At 42.1% G+C, this 21,477-nt stretch overlaps 1 protein-coding gene across 5 annotated transcripts in view; it reads right to left on the bottom strand.

The window, feature by feature from the left end:
• CHD7 (chromodomain helicase DNA binding protein 7) overlaps positions 1–21,477 on the bottom strand; it is a 128,761-nt gene that overhangs the window by 82,002 nt on the left and 25,282 nt on the right. For all 5 annotated transcript variants that reach the window (XM_082754275.1, XM_082754277.1, XM_082754278.1 and 2 more), the window contains one exon: positions 4,386–6,243. In XM_082754275.1, the coding sequence (XP_082610401.1) occupies positions 4,386–6,068 (1,683 nt within the window). In that variant the 5' untranslated portion in view covers positions 6,069–6,243. The remainder of the gene's footprint in view (positions 1–4,385; positions 6,244–21,477) is intronic.

Raw genomic sequence — 21,477 nt, 5'->3', positions numbered from 1 at the left:
GCACCTCAACCCAATATTTTTCAGCACTGCCAGAGCTGCTGTAGAGTTCTACCATTTAATCTAGCATGGAGGCCATTAACCATAACCATTTGTCATTGAAGTGTTCCCGTATTTGACTACAAATAATGTACATCGCTTCATGTTTGTGGAACATGGTTAATGAATAGGACTCGAAACTCCAGCCCACACAGGAGCCAGCAGCTACTGTAAATAAAAAGTTCTGTAGAACAACACACCCAGGATAGTTTATTCTTGGCAGAGAAAACTCTTACACTCAATTACTATCAAAATGTAAGAGAAACTGCATGGCATCAGACCCCCAAAGACCTATCTAACCTGATATCCCACCTCTGATAAAGTCTGGGGAAGAATATGAGAAGTAAACATGTACACAGTAGATGCATCCCGATAACGAACTCTCAGCCACTTGTTATTTGTGGCACAGATCTGATGAGGCAAATGTGGTGCCTTCATGTTTATCCAACACTGGTGCATTTTTCTGTACATCTCAGAGATCAGCATCTTAATGTGGTGTTCTACACTCACCACCTGATAATTTGCCGAATGCCCTAAAACTATTTGGGAGACAAAACCATGAGACAAACAACATTTGTTTCATATTCACCATTTCCATGTACCCATACCACACAGAACTTTACAGATTTTTGGCTGTATCTTCCCTTCTCCCCTTTAACCATTCCTTTCCATCCTTTTATTCATGTGCTATTGTATTTTCTGAGACCTGAGGAAGGACCAAAAACTACACAGCACTTGCCACGTAGGCATACCATGCATATAGGTATGACCATGATAGCAGTTTTTGTTTTGCTCTCTACTACTTCCACAGCACTTCCTACCATTTTACTCCCGTGACTGTCATAGCGTGTCTCAGACAGCCATCCAACACCAAGATCCTGTTCCTAAGCGGAGATTTTTGTTTGCTATTCCATTGCCCAGGCACCATGCCTTCATGTATACAGCTTACAGCCAAAGGGTTGACGTTCCTATTGCATTTCTAGCCATTTAGAAATACAGTAGCTTCACTGCTGTAGGCTCTTCCTCAGTTCTGCACTTGGCACTCAGCTTTATTTGACTACATTAACAACAACAGTGAACTTTGTCATCTGACTTTCCACTCTTTTCCACAACATTTATGAATATTTTGGAGAGCACAAGCTTGTAAGCCCAACACAGATGCCTACTCCGCTGTGAAAACAAACAAGCTACTCCCATCCTCTGCTTTGTACCTTGGCCAACCATCCTGCCACCTCAGAACCTGTCTCCCCACGGCCACTGAACTCTTCCAAAAGCCTTTACCAAGGAACGTTTCCAAAACAGGGCTTGAAAATCAAACACACCAACTGCACATCCCAATGCTATGCTGATGTGTATAATAGCTGTAAAATTCAACTGAAGTCAGCAAGTCACTGCTAACAAGGTCCTAGCTTTCATAACCACATCTAGCTTTCATCTGTTAATCCAGCCCAGATGAACTGTCAATCACCAGCTGTACCTCCCAGCCAAAATAATTAGCAATTTTGTACACAAAAAGTAAAGAACCCTAGAATCGACACAGCAATTTCTTTCGAGTTAAAAGCAAAAGAATTTCACTTTCCTTCCAACATATCTAAAAACAAAACAGTAATTTGGTTAACCACAAGTATTACAGCCTTCCCATGATAAGGCTAGCTTCAAATCACTGAAAAATAATTACTAAGATGGCTTCTGTTGATTTAAAAGTACATAGTGATTTTCATTTCACCAACTGCATTCATTTGTTGATTCATTTTATACAAATAAAAACAAACCAGCCATTTAAATAACTGTTGCTCAGCGAACAGTCTTCTGCCAACTGACATGAAGGCAAAACCACGACAGAGGCAGGATAGCTGCAAATTCTGCATTCAAGCTCAAGAGCAGGGTTTTCACACATCTGCATTTTTCCCCAGGGGGTGAGGAGGAGCTGAGTTTTCATTGACTCGAACAATTTATATTTGATCCAAACAGTTTTCCAGGGGGAAATGAGTGCCTGTCAAGTGTTTCATTACTACAGTCAGGTCTCAAACTAATTACTTAATGGGAAGGTATGTTAGCAATAACTTTTACCAAATAAAAACTTAACAGAAGTAGGCTAACAGAAGTTACTTGGCTAGCTACATCTGCTTGAATTACTGATTTTAATCAAATAACTTGACTTATCATGTGGTTTTCCTCTAATTATTTAGTTTCAGCACTTACCTTTGTTCAAGTTATTCATGTGCTGTTCAAAACTTTGTAATAGGCTGCACAGCTCGTTTAAGAGTTGAGCTGTCTGCATTTTACCTTTTCAGTTAAAGGGAAAGGAACCCAAGAACATTGAAAAAGCCCTTCTATTCTACAAGGAGATGCTCTCCTCCCAAACCATCTGTTGCTGCGAAAAAGAAGTTTACTGGATGATCAGATGAAAACATGGAATTAACTCCGCTAGAGAAGACCACAGCTTTAGAGCTCAGCCTTTGTCATGGTCAATCTCAAGTCTCCCATTCCTACGTCCCCACCATCGTTAGCTGCGAAAGGTATCAGCAATGCTGGGTTTTGCTCCTTACAGCTTTATGAGTCTTGTTTTACGATGTCTAGATTTTTTTTTTCCCGCTAGATGTGTCAGCTCTCATCTTCAGGGTAAAAGCAATGTCTCCAATCTCATACCTCTTTCTGATCTGCAATCTTTTTGTACAGATTTTTCCATGCCATCATGTCCGTCAAATTTTCAAAATTTCTGCTTATTCTCGTTTGTTTTTTTGTTTGTTTGTTTTTATGTTTTTTTTTTTTTTTTCCATGAAGTTCTCTCCTTTTCTGTCCCACTTAGCCACACAACCAATAACACAAGACGCATTGCCAGGAGCCACCCATTCAGCCAGGACCGCACAACCCTACATCCACGCGAGAACAGCAATTTACATTCCCCAAAGTGTGAGCCTGGATGTGGGGGTAGAGGAATGGCCACAATGCGAATAAAATTCCCCCCCGCCCAATTAAGTGGAGTAAAGGAGAGAAAGATGGTCGTGAACACACCCTTCCAAGGGCAGAGCTTCCTCTTCCCACCCATGAAGAGTCCGGCCTTCCCCTCACCCCGGCTTAGCCCCTTATCTCCCTTGCAGGGCTTCATCACCCTACGGCATACACCCAGCGCTCCCCCCTCGGAGAATGTGGAAGCCTCTCCCAGCTGCTGAGCTGCTACATCCACCACTCCTTGTCAGCTGCCTCTCCGCAGCACATACATCTGATTCCCAGAGCCGCCTCATGCTGTGCGGAGCAGCTAACAGAAGCAGCCGGCAGGCAGCAGCGGAGGGGACTGCCGAGCAGCTGCCTTCCACGCAGTCCTGGGACGCTGGCTAGGACAGCTGTTTTTATGATTTATTGGGCTTATTGTAGCGTCGTGTCATTAGGACTGCATTCCAACAATTGTCTCCAAATATTTATGGGCAGAGCTGCTTGGCATTAATTACCGCGGGGCTTTAAAAATAATTAAACCTCCAATATCTTGGCCACCTATTCGTTCGGTACCAAAACCTCTTGAATGATTGACTGACAGAGCCAGAGGCAAGCGGTGGCAAAGCCAAAGATCCCAAAAGGCACCTTTTCAGCTCAGGTTTAACTTACTAACACGTAGTCAAACCTGCTAAGCTACAGAGGGATCAAGATGTTTTAAGATTTCTAGTTTTTAATTGAAGAACAACATGGAAGCAATATATTTTCACTGCAATCCAGCAGATCAGAGACTCGGTAAAATAAAACTTCTATCTTACTTGAGATTTCATTTAAGCCTCAGAAGATTTGATTTTAGACTATGATTCACATCTGCTATCTTCTGTTGCATAAACCGTTGCCCCATCACTTCCCAACTGCATTACTTTGTGCTGAACAAAGTTTGTCCTGGAATTTTTTCACATATGAAAATTTCAGCTTGAACTTAACAAAACGAAAACAAAGCATTTGCTTAGCATTTAAAGAAAATGCTCAGTTTTGCTAAGACAAACCCATTACAACACACACTTCTTTTTGCAGGTTGCAAATACAAGATGCTAGTTTAAATTACAGTTCTCACACATGCTTTCTATTTTCTCCTCAAAGGAACCAACAAGGAAAAAGAAGCAGGTATTCAGTTTGTCCTGGCGCTGGATCATATTTCAGTCTATCCATAATGTTGCCCTGTAATAATCACTGTAAGTACATTAGCAAGCTATCTGAACCTCATTTTACCTTCAGCTTCCGTGTACCAAGAAAGCCACGTAACCAGTGAAAATCAGGGCAGTCAAGCTCGAACAACTGTTTTGAAAACACAGACCTTGTGTATACTGAAATTATTGCAAATGCATTTCATCTTTTACTCATCGGAAGCAGCTTACCTGAAGGACAGGCACTTTTTGCGGTGTGTTTTGTGGTGACTGGTGAAGCTGTGCCCAAGGCTGATGATGAGGATGTGGTGGTGGTGAAGACTGATGATGTATCCCTGGATGAGGCTGCATGGGAGGACAGGTTGGCATTTGCTGTTGAAAAGACTGCTGTTGACTAGGAAGCTGCTGGCCAGATATTAGTCGCTCTTGTATTGCTTGTGGATCTGCAAGGCCAACACCTGGACAACCGTTTGGTCTCATGTGCCCACCCATCTCCCGTGGTGTTGAAGACATACCCATAAACGGCCGATTCTGTTGCATGTTTCGGGGGCCCATATTCCTTTGTCCAATTCCCATGGCACCAGGGGGCTGGTGTGACGGCTGAGGATGGGGTATATTTGGATAATTGCCAACTTCCATTGGTATTCCAGCGCTACCGGGTCTGACCTGCGGAGGAGGTGTACCTGCTGGATTACTCATTGCTTTCATAGGTGACATGGGAGGTGGAGAGGCATAAGTTCCCTGAGGCTGTGAAGGGTGCATAGTTTGCGTGTTCATTTGGTTAAGTGAGCCACTAGGGTGGATGGGTTGCTGGTGCATTAGTCCTTGACCACTGTTTGATGGAAATCCTACAGCATTTGGGTATCTTGGTACAGACTGATTCATTGGAGTGTTATTTGTAAGGCCTAAATTCTGATTCATCCCTGTATTATTAACTAATCCCTGATTAAGGTTACTGTAAGGATATCGAGAATACTGCCCTGAGTTGTTTATAGTAGGTGAGGGTACCGTCTGGCTCCGAGAACTAAAATTAAGTGTTTGCGGCCGAACAGCACCCTGCTGGGGAGGATTAGGGGAGAATCTGGGACTGTGGGCTACTGATTCTCCATGGAGAGCAGTGGGGGGATGGTGGTGAAATTGCTGGACTGAGTGTCGCAAAGAAGGTGCCATACTGGGATTCTGCTGGGGCACATGAGACAAGTGGCCAGGTCCTGAGGTGGCAATGAAAGGGTTTCCCTGATTGAGGCCTTCCTGGCCTTGAGAAAACTGGTTCATCCTTTGCTGTTGCGGCTGACCGTGCTGCTGCATTGAAAAATCGCCGCGAGCCATGTAGTTTCCCATCTGCTGCATGTGCTGAGGGTGGCCCTGCCCAGGGGGTCCGGAGGGTGCCTGAGGCGGCTGCGTCGGTTGCGGCTGCGGCTGCTGCTGCTGCTGGTAGGGTGCTCTGATCTGGTCTGGCACTTGAACCGCCCGCGGCCCCCACATGGAGCCACTGTCTACGAAGGGTTGCCCGTGTCTTTCGTTCTGCATGCTAGGATAGACTCCCATCTGACCACCGGCACCACTGCCGTGAGGAACCTGAGGAACCGGGGGGTTGTGATACTGCGAATGAGGTGACGCTATACCGTTCCCAGGGGCATTGCTTATCATCCTGTTCGGCTGATCCATCAGGTGCATTTTCTGCTGTTCGTATTGATTATAGTGATCAAAATGGGTCAACTTTGCTTGGTTTTGATTTGCGGGGGGGTGATGAAGAGATGACTGTAAAGAGGGAAATCCTTGATCCATGGGCATTTGCTGCCCCATAGGATTCACTGGGTTTTCAGGATATCCACATTCTCCAAGACCTTCCAGCCCTTCGCTGAAAATATTCCCATCTTCTCCAAACAGACTCATCATTCCTGGATCTGCCATCTTTTTTCAGCACACAGCTCCTCGGAGCTACAACTAGAAAGCTAGTCTGTGCTTCACCTCGGTGAGGTGTTTTGTCCTCAAAGCCTTTAATCCTCAACTAATCTCCTTCATGTCATTCCATATTTCCTTAATTCTTTTGGACCACGCAGTGTCAGGCAAAGTCTGGTTACTGCTCCTAGAGGAAGCGGGGGAAGGGAGAGAAAGAAAGGAAAATGTTGAAATAAATAACATCGGGCAATATAAACAAAACACAGTTAACTCTTTTTTAGACAACGGCAGCTAGTTTCAGCCCCTGAAGCACATCTTAAAAATGCATTTCACTTTAAGAAGGTTGCGTTAGCTTTATCAGGAGCTTTATTACGATAGAGAGTTAGGAAGCAAGCAAAACACTACCCTTAACCTTAAATTAATCCATTCACTACACTTCCTAGTGTTCCTTTCTTGGGTGGAATAGAACAAAAGAACACAACATGCAGCAGCAGCAGCTGCCACAGCAGGTAGGCAGATGTATGAATATAGCCAAGCAGCCCATCTGCCGAACTAAAGCCCTGAAAACGCTCTAGTTACCAACAGCATGTCCTTAACCTTATTCCCTTGAGCTGCGTAATCAGATGAGCAAGCAGAAGCACCAAGTCCTGCGACAGACTAAAGTTAGTTATACAGACAACAGATTTTTCAAACACACACAGAAGTGACCCTCTAAAACGTACCAAACTCCAGGACCTAATTCAACATTTAGGGAAATAAATATATTTATTTTCTTAAACACAGAACTTATCTTAATTAAACCAAATTGCAAACTGAAAGACAACATGACTCCTCCTTGTTTAAACAAAACTATACACTGAATTTGTGTAAGAAAATTAATTTCAAAAGCTTCATTTTATACATGGCAGATATCTGAATCCCCAGCACCATCTCCCTCACGATGATTACGGGGAACACTGTCACTGCAGTTCATTATTCACCTTCAAGCAATCATGCTACTAGCCATAACTACACTAATTCAGAAGGCCACACTGAAGTTTTGTTCTCTTGAAAATTACGCTCCGCACGAGTCACTAAGGAGAACTAGCAATGGCAAAAGAATTTAAATATTAAAATAGTCACCCAACAACATATGTACTTGGACTTGGAGGCTGGCAAATTATGTAATTAATGTTAACAGAACAGCTTCAGAGAAGTTCGAGTTTAGCTTTTTGACAGGGAAGCCTAGCATGTTCTGAAATACCTCCCCCTTTCCTCACGACTCAAATGACTTTGTCTTCTTACAACCAAAGCTATTCCAACACTCTCTCCCCTTCTTAAGACCAGAATTTTAAATGCTGTGGTCAAGGAAGCCCATCCACATAGCAAATAAAACCAAAACAACTATTTTTGCATCATTGCCATTACTTAGTATTAACTGTACTTGCAGATACTGACCTGCACTTCAGTGATCACTCAAAACAAGATTTACAAATTTGTGCTTTCACATCATACATCTCATTGCAGAGGAGGGATACTTTCAGTCACCTTGGATGCAAAATGCCAGGCCATACTGTTCTAACCAGAGGCAATTTGCCCCAAACAAGTTTTAGGAAGAAAATATCGGCACATTTGTTACACTTCTGGTAGCCATTGTCAAGAGGACCTTCTACAGCATGAGGCAGAGGGCAAGAGGAAAAGCACAAGCATTTATCACTCCTCTTAAAATAGCATTTGAATGTCACCTTTAAAACCACACTCTTAAATCTCTTTAGTGCTCAGCTGGGATATTAACACTTATATTTCTAAATCACTTGAGGGTAAATTCCTACAAGCCACCTTCATGTCTCTTAATATCTATTTCTTTTGATTTCATTTTCTTTATTAAGCAAGAGCCATCTGTACTGCTTCCCACCTCAATCAGTTTACTAAAACACAGCATAAGAAAGCTCCAACAAAGCAAGGAGCCTCCTTCGCTGAAACAAGCTTTCAGCATTAGTCTGCTCCAGAGCAAGCCGTTCAGTCACGGTGAAGACCCCTCCAGTGATTTAAGATCACCCAAAGACTTCTGAGGCTGCACACTGCAGTCAGGAGCTGGCAAAGCTGAACACCATCATGTACAGAGGGCCTCTAATAGAGCAGTTGCTTTGCTGGGAAAGGCTAAGCAGCACAGTGCACAGCTACCCTGGGCAATATCAACCTTGAGCCAAACTGAGGATCTTCCTTCCCCAGCCTACTTACACCCACAGAATTACGGACAGAAAGAATTTTCACTGATTTTATTACATAAATCAGCTGACAAGCTTCCGATAAAACTCAGGTGCTAGTCAGCCACCACCAACAGCCAACATCAGCAAACAGTAGTTAGGAATTGCTACTATACCCACAAACCCAAACTGAAATAATGTAAGGGTTTGGCTCAAACAAACACCTCCATTTTGCTCAGCTGGCTCCGTCCTGCTCTGCAGATCTGGACTCCGACCCATCACTTGCATGGAAGGAGATGTGCTATTGAACCCAGAACACGTCTGTTTTCCTGAGCACATGGCCTTTAAAAAGATAAGCAACCTCTAAGTTTATGCTACGCTTTGCACGCAAACAGATCTATCATCTAAATTAAGAGTGAAAATGCTGTTTGCCACTATTTATGATTTTAGCTCTGCATTTTTATCTGAAGTGCCAATTGATTTCATGCTTGTGCTGTTAATGCTAAAGCTATAAGGTTTGAAACATGGCATGAAAAAGTGTTTGAGAAGTTGCCTCCAAGTTGTGGTAGTATTTCTTCAGATTTAAGTTTGGCCTTAAATCTATGACCACAGTCATTTACAGTCAACTGCACTCTCACCAACCTTATTCTACTTCCCCAAACAAGAGTTGCACCTCTGATGTGATATATGACTTATATATACGGCACATGTTTAAGAATGCAAGACAGTAGCAGCTACAGCCTAATCAAAACAAATTAACCAACTTTTTTTTAACCAATAAGTCAGCACTTGAAATTTCCTTGTAACTCTCCACCTTCTATGTTAATAGGACAAAAGTCTTCTTGATAATTAAGCAAGTCACGGGAGTCACAGCTTTACAATAAATTGCAGGCATTTATTTGCTTCTTTCACTACAAGCAATGTAATTTCTCTGCTTAAATCCTTTAGTCTGATCAAGGTTGTTTTTCAGTTGTTGTTACTGTTCTGCTTTTTTTCTATTTGACAAAAAAAAAAAAAGGCACAGACAAAATAAAACAAGGTTAGGTCCTTCATCAAAGAGTAATTCTAGCTAAGACATTCACTAAGCAGTATCGTTCACTTCCCCAAGAAAGCAAGCATACTAACATCAAGGCTGGACAAAGACTGACCATGATATATTGAAGCCTAAAGTTGTGGGTTTTTTTGCTTTTACAGCTTAAAAATACATATTTATGCATCATCTTCTCTACTACCCCATTTGCTACAACCAAGATACATTCATGAAACAATGAATATCTGAATTCTTAAACAAGCAGATTGCTGAATAAACGTGACTGTATGAAGAGATGGTGATTTTTTTCTAAACATAATCTTAACCAAACTCACAGACGTTGCTATAAAACTCTATACTTTTTCTGTTCCTGAACATGAAAGTTTGTACCGAGCAGACTGAACTCAAGAGTCAATGGATATATTTCCTTAATGCTGCCTAGACAACCTACTTCTGCTCAAAGCAATGGTATGATCCCAACCGCCAGGACAGTCGATTGCTTAACAACCCTGTTGTCTCAACAGACAAAGCTTAAGTTTACTCTAGTCCGCAACATTCCAGTCCTAAACAGCCAGACCTCCCATTTAAGTCGTAGTTAACCATTGCTCGACTTAGTATTTCAGAGTTCAGCAGCCTTGGGCAGCTCCCCACTTTTATGAGTGAAACAGAACTGGCTGCTGCATAAGCATAACCTGATGTAGCGCTGCAGACACTCAAACCTGAACTTCGTTAGCCTGGTTCCCAAAGCAGAAAGCAGCAGGTCCCGGCCCTCAAGAACAGGAAGCAGCAAGGGCAGCATACAGACGTGCCTGCCCTCCGCTAAGCCATCTGCACATTCTTCTGCTCAGAAGAGCTATTTGTAAATCAGCAGGTCCCTCTATGTCCTTCTACACAAGAGATTTAACACTATTTCTTGATAGCTATACAGCAAGTAAACCAAAAAAAAAAAAAAAACAAACCAACAGAATGTGTAAAGGCTGCTAATACTGACTGCTCGAAGCTCTTCTTCCAAGTGAGATGTGTCATACGCAGCTGACATATACATGTATATGACACATACAACTATCAGTTGATATCTCAGACAAAACTATAAGTACTTGACAGACACAAACAAAACAGTTTCTTATATAACGAAACTGTGCATCCATACAATACAATATGCACTGCAAATACCATGCTGCTTTGAAGAATTAGGCTAAAGAGACCTCTCAAGCTAAAAACAGAAGCCAAAGGTCATTTTAAGACTGAAGCCTCAAAAATGTAGGATTAAACATTAGGCTACTAAATCTGCATTTAAACAGTGCATATTTAAACTGCTTTTCAATACCACTAAGCTCCTCCTGGCTGCTAGGAGTAGTAATTTAAGTATTTGCCACATAGGAGTAGATGGCACACACGACAACAACCAAAGATACATTTTATGTTGGAGGAAATCATTCACCAAAAACTCCATAAACACCAGAAATATCCTGGTAAATTCACAAAAATTACGCCAAGAAATGACTGCTATAGAAGACAGCTGATGAGATTTCTACTTTTCAGCTCATCTACCTATGGAACAAGCAGCACTTCTGATGCCAGGACACTTAAGCAGGTGCCATACCATACGCATAGGAAGCATGCATAGTCTCCTGCTTATTTAATGCTTAGTTCTCGTTCTATCACAGACAACTCTTCATGCATAGTACATTCCTCCCGCATATAGATTATCCAAAAGAAAAAACAGATCTGTAAACTGATTACAATAAGATTTTTAACTGTAACTTCCAAAGAAACATGGTTATCTGAGTGCCTAAAAGACACTTCATATCTATCTATAATGCTTTCCTATAATGCTTTTTTCTTTTAATGCCATAATACACTTCAGAAAGTACAGCTGTGTTAAAAATCAAGTCCATATAGCTTGTATCAGATCAAAGGATGGCAGGAATCTTGTTCCCCCCTGCCCTGGGAAAGGGAGAACGGACTTGTGAAGGTAAAAAGAATGAACTCACACGGTTCAGGAATATTCTTCTGCCTTCAGTGACAAGAGACAGCAAATACAATGTAAGTATTTCTGAAAAGTTTAATTTCAGATCTGTCTTAGTAAAATCCAGCTAATTAGCTCATTGCAGAAAACACATCCCTGCAGAAATTCACACTGGCAAATTTAAGGCACTTAATATGTCCTGTTAAACCAACGAGGAGGGGGAGGTGGAATAAAAACCTCACATGCCTTTCCTCAGAAATCAGTTTTTGCATATGTGGAGTCACCTAAACACCACAAATGTTATTCAACAACATTTGGGGGGCAAGAAATCCATCAAACCTAAGTTTCCCACACAATCTTCAAGTAGAAACCAGATTGTGTTTTATTTCCCTAACACATCATGTACTTTGGCAAAGAACAGGCTTTTACAGAGGCAACTGAGGGCACAACAGCCTTAGAATATTTGGCAGCTCGCTGCTGTCAAGCAGCTGATGCAGGAATGACCAGCTAGAGTTCAGCCTGTGCCACACATTTGGAAACAATATCCTACGTCATTCAAGTTCACAGGAGCTTTGATACGAGAACCACAACGGCATCATCTAGGAGGAGGATGATGCAAACCCACCCAGCCTGGCTGTTACAACACACGCACTGGCGGCAAGCGACTTCTGCATTCACAGCGCCAGCTGGGCTGCGAGCGCTCCTCCTAACATGGGGCACTGCTAATTTTAAATCAGCACCTACAGCGTTAAGCAAGAAGCCACAAGCAAACGTGGTCTTTTCTTTCCAGAAGAAAAAGAGGAACGTGTTTATTCCTTTTGTTAGAAAAACCCAAGTGCATACTTTTAATTAGGTAATCAGAAGGGGGGAAAAATTTTGTTTTTACATATAAGTACATTACAAAGGGCAAGAGGGGGAGGAACAAGTTTAAGCCAGAAACACTTCAGTTTTTCGTGTTATGTGGCTTGGAATTTTAAGAGGCCTTTTTTGGTCATACGACCACCCTCTCTCCCAACATAAGTTTAAAATACAGATGGGAGAAGGAGGAGGTTTATCTAAAAATAGTCCTAGATAAGTAAGAGAAACAATTGCAGTCACAAAAATATGTCAGGAATACTTTTAAAAATACTCGATAGCCGCGTTATCTCGCAAATAGCCCTCTGAAGAGGAGCAGGGGCAGGTTTAGCATAACCCCATGCTCGGCCTGGACGACATGCGAGCACAGGACGCCTGGACGCCAAGCAAAGCCCATGCGATGTGTGTGATTTTTAAGCTTTAACCAGAGGGTGAAGCATCACCGGTGCTGAGTGCTCGGTCCCCACTGCGGACATGGGCCATGGCGACGCGAGGACAGCGGGAACAAAAAGCCCGAGCGGGACCAGGGGGGAGGCGTCAGAGGGAAGCCATATATTGCTGCCATCAGTCACCACGAAATCTCCTAGCAATTACGTCCCCTTATAAAGCTGACACTAAACCAGCCGAGGATTCAAGAGGTGGGGCCAGCGGCGACCCGCTGAGGCGCTGAAAAAACACCCGGCGCAACTGATGACTCTTGTTAAGGGCCGCGCTTTTTGTGCACCTACTGCAGTTGTCACTGATTAACCAACTGATCTGGCAATTTCCTACATTCTTTTGCATTTAAAAAGGATCTGAGGGCTGAGAGTCGTCCCCTTTCATATTCCAGGAGGAGCTGGAGACGGCAGCCAGGCCTGGCCAGGGCGCAGGGGCCCCGCTCCGGCCGCCCTCCTCCCCCCCACTTGAGCCTTGCAGCTGAAAATAATTTATCTGTTGGCTTTGCGAGAGCCCAGCATCTGCGATTGGGAGGGAAACGTATCCATCACGAGTAAACTTGAGCACAAAGACAGGCGGGGTGTCACAGGATACCGAGGGCCAGAGGTCACGGCAGCGAGCGGGAGGCTTTGCGCGGGCCGGGGCATGCCGCAGGCATGGCTGCCCCCGTCCTCTTCGGCGTGCAAAGCGGTGCAAAATGGCAGTGGTGGGACACGGTGACATCTCCAGGGTCAACGAAGCGCCCACACGGCCGCCATCACACAACGATAATGGGCAGGTGATGGAGGAGCAGGGCCCGCAGCCTTCCCCTTCGGCTGAGCGGTTGGAAGCGGCTCGCGGTGTTTGGAGAGCTGGGAACTGTAAAAATTCATGAGGTGGATACGCGGCTGTTTCCCAGGGTTTCCAAGCACGTGATTTTCAGTGAAATGTATTTTTTTAATCATGGGCAGGTTTTAAACTTAATCATTATCCCAAAAGGCTATTTCCAGCTAGGGAATTATGAGCACTTTAAAGTAGCCAGACCCTATATTTTACTTTACCTGTTAAAAGGCCAATACAATCATGTTTCATTCATAGTTTATGAAGTCTGAAAAACCACTTGATGAAATTACAGTCTACCCATACCACACATGGTATATTTGTCCATGTATATTCTATAATCATTTCAATTTATGACTTGTACTTAAGAGTCATTTTCCTGTACATGTGTTCTTCATAAATACTGGTAGATCACAGTCTGCATTTGTACAGGAACCACATATCCACACTCATTTCTGTGAAGATAAATACACTTTATACATCCAAAGTGAAAAGCCAGAGTTTTCACAGAACTAAAGAGAACATATTTCAGGGTCGCAGAACAAAATGGTAGTTCTCCCTTACGCTCTTTACATGTGGCAAGATGAATCATCCTACATCTGAACTTAAGCCCTTACTCAGCATCCAGCACTGATGGTAATTTTTGCTCAATATATTTAGCACACTGCCTTGAACCTTTCGACAAATAAAAAAATTATACACTACATTAGAAAAGGATTACAAGTTATCCTCCCCTCCCCAAAATAACATCAATGTTATATAAAGTAAATATTTTAAATGAAATCACACATGGCCTATTGGATTTTACAAGTCTTGCTTTTGGGTATGACAGGTCTTTTCACTAACAAACATAGCAATTCTGTATTTATGATATGCAATAGTCTATTTAAAAAGCAGTGTTAAATTATTTCATTAACTTGAAGTCAACCATAACCGGAAAGGGAACAAGGGGACAAGAAAAATAGTACACTGGACAGAATACATTTCAGGAACCTTTATTTACTGCCTGGACTGTTAAATAGGCCCACTGATTTCCCACAGAATATGGCAGCTGAGATACAGGACAAATACCTAAACACCTTCCACATCTGCTCTTAATTGGACTGCTCAAGTTTTTGCTTTTTAAAAAAGACAAAATAAAGAAAAATAAACATAGGATGTTCTATTTGATAATCTTAAAGAAAGATATGCCAAAAAGGTGGTTTATTCTTGGCCTGTGGACTGGGAACATGCTCTTGTATATATATATATGAAGTTTGACTTTGTTTTTGAACATGATGCCTGCCTCAATGATGACCAGTGATTATTAAGGTCACACTATAAGTGACTATACCAAGTTATTTTCTGCAACAGAGAACATTGAAAAGAAAAGAGTTCGAAGCTCTCAACAGTTTCCTGTGTACAAGGCTAAGATACTAAAGAATAAAAACCTGCTACCTTCAAGTTCACATATTTCCTGGGCTCATTTACTTCATCTATATTTTACATTACAGTTCATAGGTGAGTATACAGACAGGGAAAAAGGTGCCTACACAGTATAAGCAATCCTGCCAGAAGTTATACATTGGAATGGGGACTGCCAGATCAATGCAATCAGGCATTGTGTCCAGCGTGGCTTTCCTTTCCAGGCAGAACTGAGCTAGAATGCTTGTCCTCTTTAAAAGCAGAGGAGATTCAAAAGGAAGAGAATTAAATCTCCTTGTGCAGAACTTTAATAAGTCTCCAGTTTCTTCTTTACAAAGAAGAAAAACTAGGGTACTGTCAAATGTGTTGTTTAATTGAGACACACTTTTAAATGACTCCAGTGTATTTCTACTCAAAAAGCAAACATAAAACAAAGCCTTCCGCGGGAAAAAATTGTCATATGAAGTTTTAGACCTATGCCACTTACTCCCCTTTTCATTGAGATTTTAAAGAACTTGGAAGTAGTCTGCAAGTGAAAGATAATTACTGATCCAGTCTCCAGAGCTATAGTCATTCAAGCTATTGCAAGCAGTAGAAGCAGCTGACATTCATCTACAACGCCCAACAGGAAAGTTCTTGAGCTACCTTCAATTCTCCACAAGCTTTTCAGAGACTGATGATGAGCATACAAGAGTAGTGCTGCGTATCTGCTCATGTATACAATGCAAAAGGAGATTTTTACTCATCTGAGAAACAAACTTGGAAATAGGTTCTGTTTCATGGAAGGTAGCTCCATCTCTCAAAAAGCAGGGCTAAACTCAAAACTGAAACCACCGTCTTTATCTTTACTGTTCTTAATGATTCACATTCCATTGAAATTAACCCTTTAAGCTTATCAATCTTACTACATCATTTACAAAGGATTGTAAATATACAACACCTTTTAAAAATAAACGCATTCTCATAGTGTCCTCCCTTCAACAAAAAAAAAAAGACATTTTTTCTACTCATTAAAAACTTTCTGTGAGGTTAAAATTTAGTGTAGATGGTTTTTTTGTTTGTTTGTTTGTTTTTAAGTAGGAAAAGCACACAAATTAAAAGAGAGAGGTAAATATTCTAATTTTTTGGTCAACCTATTGAAGAAGTCTGAAAAGTCAGGAAAAGTCTGGTTCATAAAATTGTTTATAAAAACTAGGCAAAAATACTTAAGCAGCAAAGATTATAGAACAACAGAATTCCAGACTCAATAATATCAGACAGCTAAAAACATATTCCTGACCTTACAAACTATGTAGAGAGAGAAATTAAAACAGGTACAAAGAATTTTAGATGGCAATGGTAAATAAAAATTCCAGCTTGGTTTTCTCTCTACAGAAAGACTCCCTCAGAATACAACACCCATCAAAAGACCAAAAGCATGAACCCCTCCGCTGTGTTTTACTTAAGATGCAAACAATAAATGGCATTATCATAGCATCCTTAGCACATCAGGAAGCAGGCTGTCTCTCTAAGTTAGTGTGCAAAGACTTGCATCACTCTGAACTCATACAGTGCACAGCTGAGGAAAAAAGCATGGATGAGGCTCTGCTAGAGATCAATTGATTCAGGGACCACTGGAAATGGTGGCTATGTTTATGCTGTATAAGCTAAAGCTATTTGGACCACCAGCTGAGATTCAGGTAACTGTTTCATTAATGATGCCTATAAAATAAAATCTAGTTCTAGTATCCCCCAGTTATATATACTATTTGACTGGCCATGAAAGTAAAGTATGTAGAATTACTTGAAAGGGATGATAAACTGCCTGCTGCCACTAATAAAACCTCCACAACGAGCTTTTCCAACCAACTTTTAACATCACCTTTTTAATTATTGTATCTGATGACAAAGCATCATCCAAAAACCTGAAGCACAGAAGATCATGATTCTTCCTTTCCTACCCTGCTTAGCACCTTAAATCCGGATGTACCCTCTGTGTTTTTCAGAGAACAACGATCTCAGAACTTAGTCTTGAAGTAGGATCAAGAGAGAAGATCACCTCAGGGGAAAAAAAAAAAAAAATCACATGATATCTTCAACTGGAATTGCAGCTTCAGAGCAAAGCAAGCTGAAACATCTCACCTCAGTACCCCTTGGACACTGTATACCACTGCCAAGCTTGGATAAGAAGGTGTTGTTGAAAAAATTAGTAAAAAATAAATAAAAATCAAAGAAACTTCAGTGTCTTATCACTATAAAATACATGAAGACTTAACCTGATAGACTGACCTCATACCACCTGGATACAGGTTTTGTAAAACTGTTAATGGAGCTCTTGTTCAGAGTTCCCTCAAAACCAGTTCTCATTTCACTGTGTAATGGATGCTAACAGAGGATGATGCATCACCAACTGAACCTATCATCTCCATAGCACCCAACACAGCTTTGCTCACTACTCAAAAAATAAAATAAAATAAAATTAAGCACAGGGGTTACTGGGACCAGCTTACTACAGAGATGTCTGCAATGCATTAGCAATAGCAATAGCTGTCAGTCAGATTTGTGCCCAAGGGTTGCATGAGGATGGTTCTGAGCATCCAGGTAAGCTAGCTGCCACCTTGCCTTTGTAAAACACCTCCCACTAGTCAGCCATGCCTCTCACTGCAAGCTTGGGTGAGAGCAGAGGCTGCTTTCTCAACTTTCTCAAAAGCTGCTGATATCAAAAACTTCAAAAAATTCAATATTTATTGAATACTGGTATCTTTTTTTTTTTTTTTTTTTTTCACCTCTGGAAGATTGCATTTGTGCTTGGTTTGTGGCTACTTACAAAGTAACTTTCAAGGGGCAGGCTAAGTGAAGGTTTTGTGGAACAAATTCCAAACCTTAGTCCTGAATATATTTCAGGACTAATATAAATATATTTCAGGACTATTTCTGAATATAATATTTTCAGTGAATAGTTAGTAAAGCATTAAGTTAAAAAAGCAACACTTCATGTTCAATATCTGTCTGCTTAAAAGGGGAAAATCCCTTAATTCTTTAGGGACCTCAAGATTGTAAGCAGCGTCAGATACAGGAGGGATGATTCAATTTCTTCACAACATTACGATACTCTACCAAGAAACAGGCTAACTCACTTTTTCTGTTTACAATAAACACATAATTCAGCTCAGTTCATTTAAACCAGGAGAGTCAGCTCCGTGCTATCAGCCTGGTCCACAAATTGCCCTTGTTGACAATCTCGGAATTTAAGATTATTGATATAGCCATGACATACCACTTTACCTGAAGATGTATAGTTAATTTTTCATGTCTCATAACCATTCCTCTATGTCTTCTTCACAACAAGGACAAAACTGAGCCTCCTCTCACACCTTCTAAACACTGAATGAAGTAATGTCATCAAAACTGTAGTGAATTTACAGCTCAGGTCCAGAGCAGCACCGTAAAAGCCTTTTTTCCAGAGCTGAAGCCAACCAAAACAAGTTTAAAGACAGGGTTTTGTTCGAGAAGCAAGGAGAAAATATACATCAACAAAGCAGCGATGCAAGGGACATCTACAAGATAGAAATCTATGTAGCGCCTCTATTTCAAAGCTACGACGGCAATATAGTCCAATCAGTTATACTGCCGCTTTTTAATTTTGTTAGGAAAGCAGCGTCCATCTGTTATTTCACAAAAGACATACCGCCTTTTATGACAACTGTTACAAATGAAGCAGGGTTACAGAACACACTCCAAAATCTTTTTTTACAGTTTTGAGAACTAGACTGAAGATGTCAATGTATATCAAACTTTACACCGAAGCCATGACTACGCAGTTTCCCCTACTTGTTTTGGACCTAGACATCCAAAGCTTTGACTAAATTCAAACCCAGATAACTAATAATTCAGTTTCTCATTTCTGCTGTGCCATACAGTAGCTAATTAATCTGAGAGCTTGCTAGCTAGCCAGACTAGCATACCAAATAACCTAACTCTTACACCATCAGTAGACACTCACTCCACTGTGTATTGTTCCCAAACTTTAAAAATAAATAAATAAATAAATAATAATAATCACAAATTGGCTTCTCTTTGACCCTGATTTTGTACATTCACTAATAACGCATAAGATGTGGTGGGAAGGGAGGAAGCTTTTTTCCCAAAACATTGCACAGCCCCTTACCTGACATCTCCAGATCCACTGTCATTGCTGAGCTGAATTGCTAAGCTGTTAGCAACATGGTAGCTGCTCCAGACCAAGCACACAACTCAGATGCTGAGTCACACAACTGACACCCATCAATAAAACCACTCCTGTGTCACTGAGTCCTCTCCTCCTCGGTCACCCTTCCCTTCACTCCACATTTTTCAGGAAGGCAACACATCTCATGGGCACAGAGCTTCTTTTCGCTCTGCCCAGAGCAACGTGCGACAGCAGCAGGGACAGCCATGCACCTGCACAGGAAACCATCCAGAGGTAAATTACACCTCCGATAACGTAGTACATCCATTCTCCCAAAAGGCAAGCAGTTGCTCATATCAGCAACTCCCTAATATGTTATTTCTCCATTATCGATTTCCATCAGCATCAGGCTAACAAATGCATGATCCCCAGCTAGACAGAAATCAGCGAGTTACACGTACCGTGTTAGCTGGTACTGGGGAGGGCTAATTTGAGGACTACGTAGAAACCTTGCTTTCAGGAGAATGAGCATTAGCACTTTTAATGCGCTCGGGGATTTCAAGTTGAATGTAAGAATCGCTTAAAAAAAAAAAAATCACTTTACAGTAATTTTCAACTGGTTGCCTAACACCCACCACCTAAGTGACTATCATCAAAACACAACCACAACACTGGGGATAAATTAATATTAAAAAGCTTCAGTGAGATCACAGAAGTCCTCAACAAAGGCAGCCCAAGCTGTCAGAGCACACTTCTCCCACACGAGGAGAAGCAGCGAGGTTGTAGAAACAAAAAGCTTCACTCTGTTACAGAAACGGGTGCATTCCTCATTTCCACACATCAGTCTGAAACCCAAACCAATTTGCCCGTGCCTAAACAGACTGAAAAAGCCTACAAGGAGTGCTTCCAAAAGGAACAAGATGAAATCATGAGAAAAAGGGAACCCACTCACTTACTCGGCCAACTTGAGAAGCAAGGGACCACGATCTGACACTGATGTACTTCGGCAGGGATAATTATCTCGGTTTTGCAGGGCTTCTGCACACTGGGAAGCCCGGCCAAAGCCCAGCACCCCTCCCAGGCGGGGCAGCTGCCATGCACGACAGGCCTCCAGCGTTGCTGACACAACTGAGATAAGGAAGTACGGTCACTCTGAAGAAGCAAAATCACACCTAGCAATGTTTTCAGATATCAGATGTGTGCTAGCGGCCAAGTTTCTGGGAGGGAAGGAGAAGAATGCGAGCCATTTTCTCAAAACCCACAACCCCTGCTTCCCCAGGTCAGCAGGGTGTCTGGTCCTTCGACACGTTGCTCAGCCCGGCAGATGAAGGAAACAGCCGCACCAGCAGGCCCCGTAACAGATGGAAACCAGAGCAGCTGAGGAGAAGGGAAACGTCTGTGTGGCGCTGGGCGGAGGGGGGGCACGAAGCCCAGCCCTGCTGCCCAGCTCTCAAGCTGTGTGCAGGCACCGCCAGCAGCTCTGCTCAGGGGAAGGTGGACGATGGCAGTACGTGGCCGGGTGCCTCCCAGCTTCCCCGCTCAGGGGATGGGCACGGAAACGCAGAGCCACATGGAAACGGACCTGTGAGCACTGGGTGCAAGCTCCTTGAGGGCAGCAGAGGGAAAGGAGCTCGGTGTTTGTTTTCTTGGTGAGAAATACAGCAGATAAAGAACCAATGGCTCGAGAAAGCCTAGAATGGAAATGGTGAGGAAGGAGACAAAAACTATGCATGTGTACTGGAGAAGTGGATAAGGAAACAGAAGATGGATTAAAATGAAAACTTACCAAAGTTCAAAGGATGCTTTTTTTTTTTTTTTTTTTTTTTTTTTTAGTAAGAAGTATTATAGTACCAAAATGTCACAGAAATAGTTTTGAGAAGGAAGAAATGCAAACAGAGACAGGGGAGGAAGGATAAAAATTGAAGGAAAAAACTGACATATGGTACAATTATTCCACTGCAGTTTAGATTCACAGCTTTACAACACCTGCACTGTTAATAACCATATTATGTCATACATGATGTCACCAGTATTTCCTTTCTCAACTTAGTTAGCTATTAGGGGAAAACATCTAGCGTGGGTTTCCACACTCTTGGAAAGACAAATGACTGTCCAAGATGAAGATGCACGCCCCATGGCATCGCCTGGAAGGTAGCCTACACCGAGTCCCCAGGTGAGGCAAACAGGCAGTGGGGTGGATGGCTTTTTCCCCCCCATTTGTTTCCTTTAATCCTGGATGGAAACATATCCTGCAATCCTTTCAACCCCTCAAGTCAGGAGACAACTAAACTGATCAATGTGTAAGACGGAAGTCCTCATATCAGAGCACCAGATTACAGTGTTAACCTAGATAATGCAAACAAGGTCACCCAATGCTTGCAAAAGGCACACAGAAATACTCCATTATATACATGTAAAACTGTTCCTTACCTGACCTGCCTTGCAGAATTAGACTTTGAACACTGATTATCAGCAGCTGTAAGCAAGCGCAGAACTGACACGGCAGCAGAAAGTTTTCACGACAATTTTTCCTCCTCGCTTATTTCTGTTCCTAACCACAAACAAGATACCTTCAT

The sequence above is a fragment of the Aythya marila genome (genome assembly GCF_965140915.1).
Source record: "Aythya marila genome assembly, chromosome: 2".
In the NCBI taxonomy this organism is placed as follows: Eukaryota; Metazoa; Chordata; class Aves; order Anseriformes; family Anatidae; genus Aythya; species Aythya marila.
Note: the sequence above shows the minus strand (reverse complement) of the source record. Positions and strands in the feature narration are given on the sequence as shown.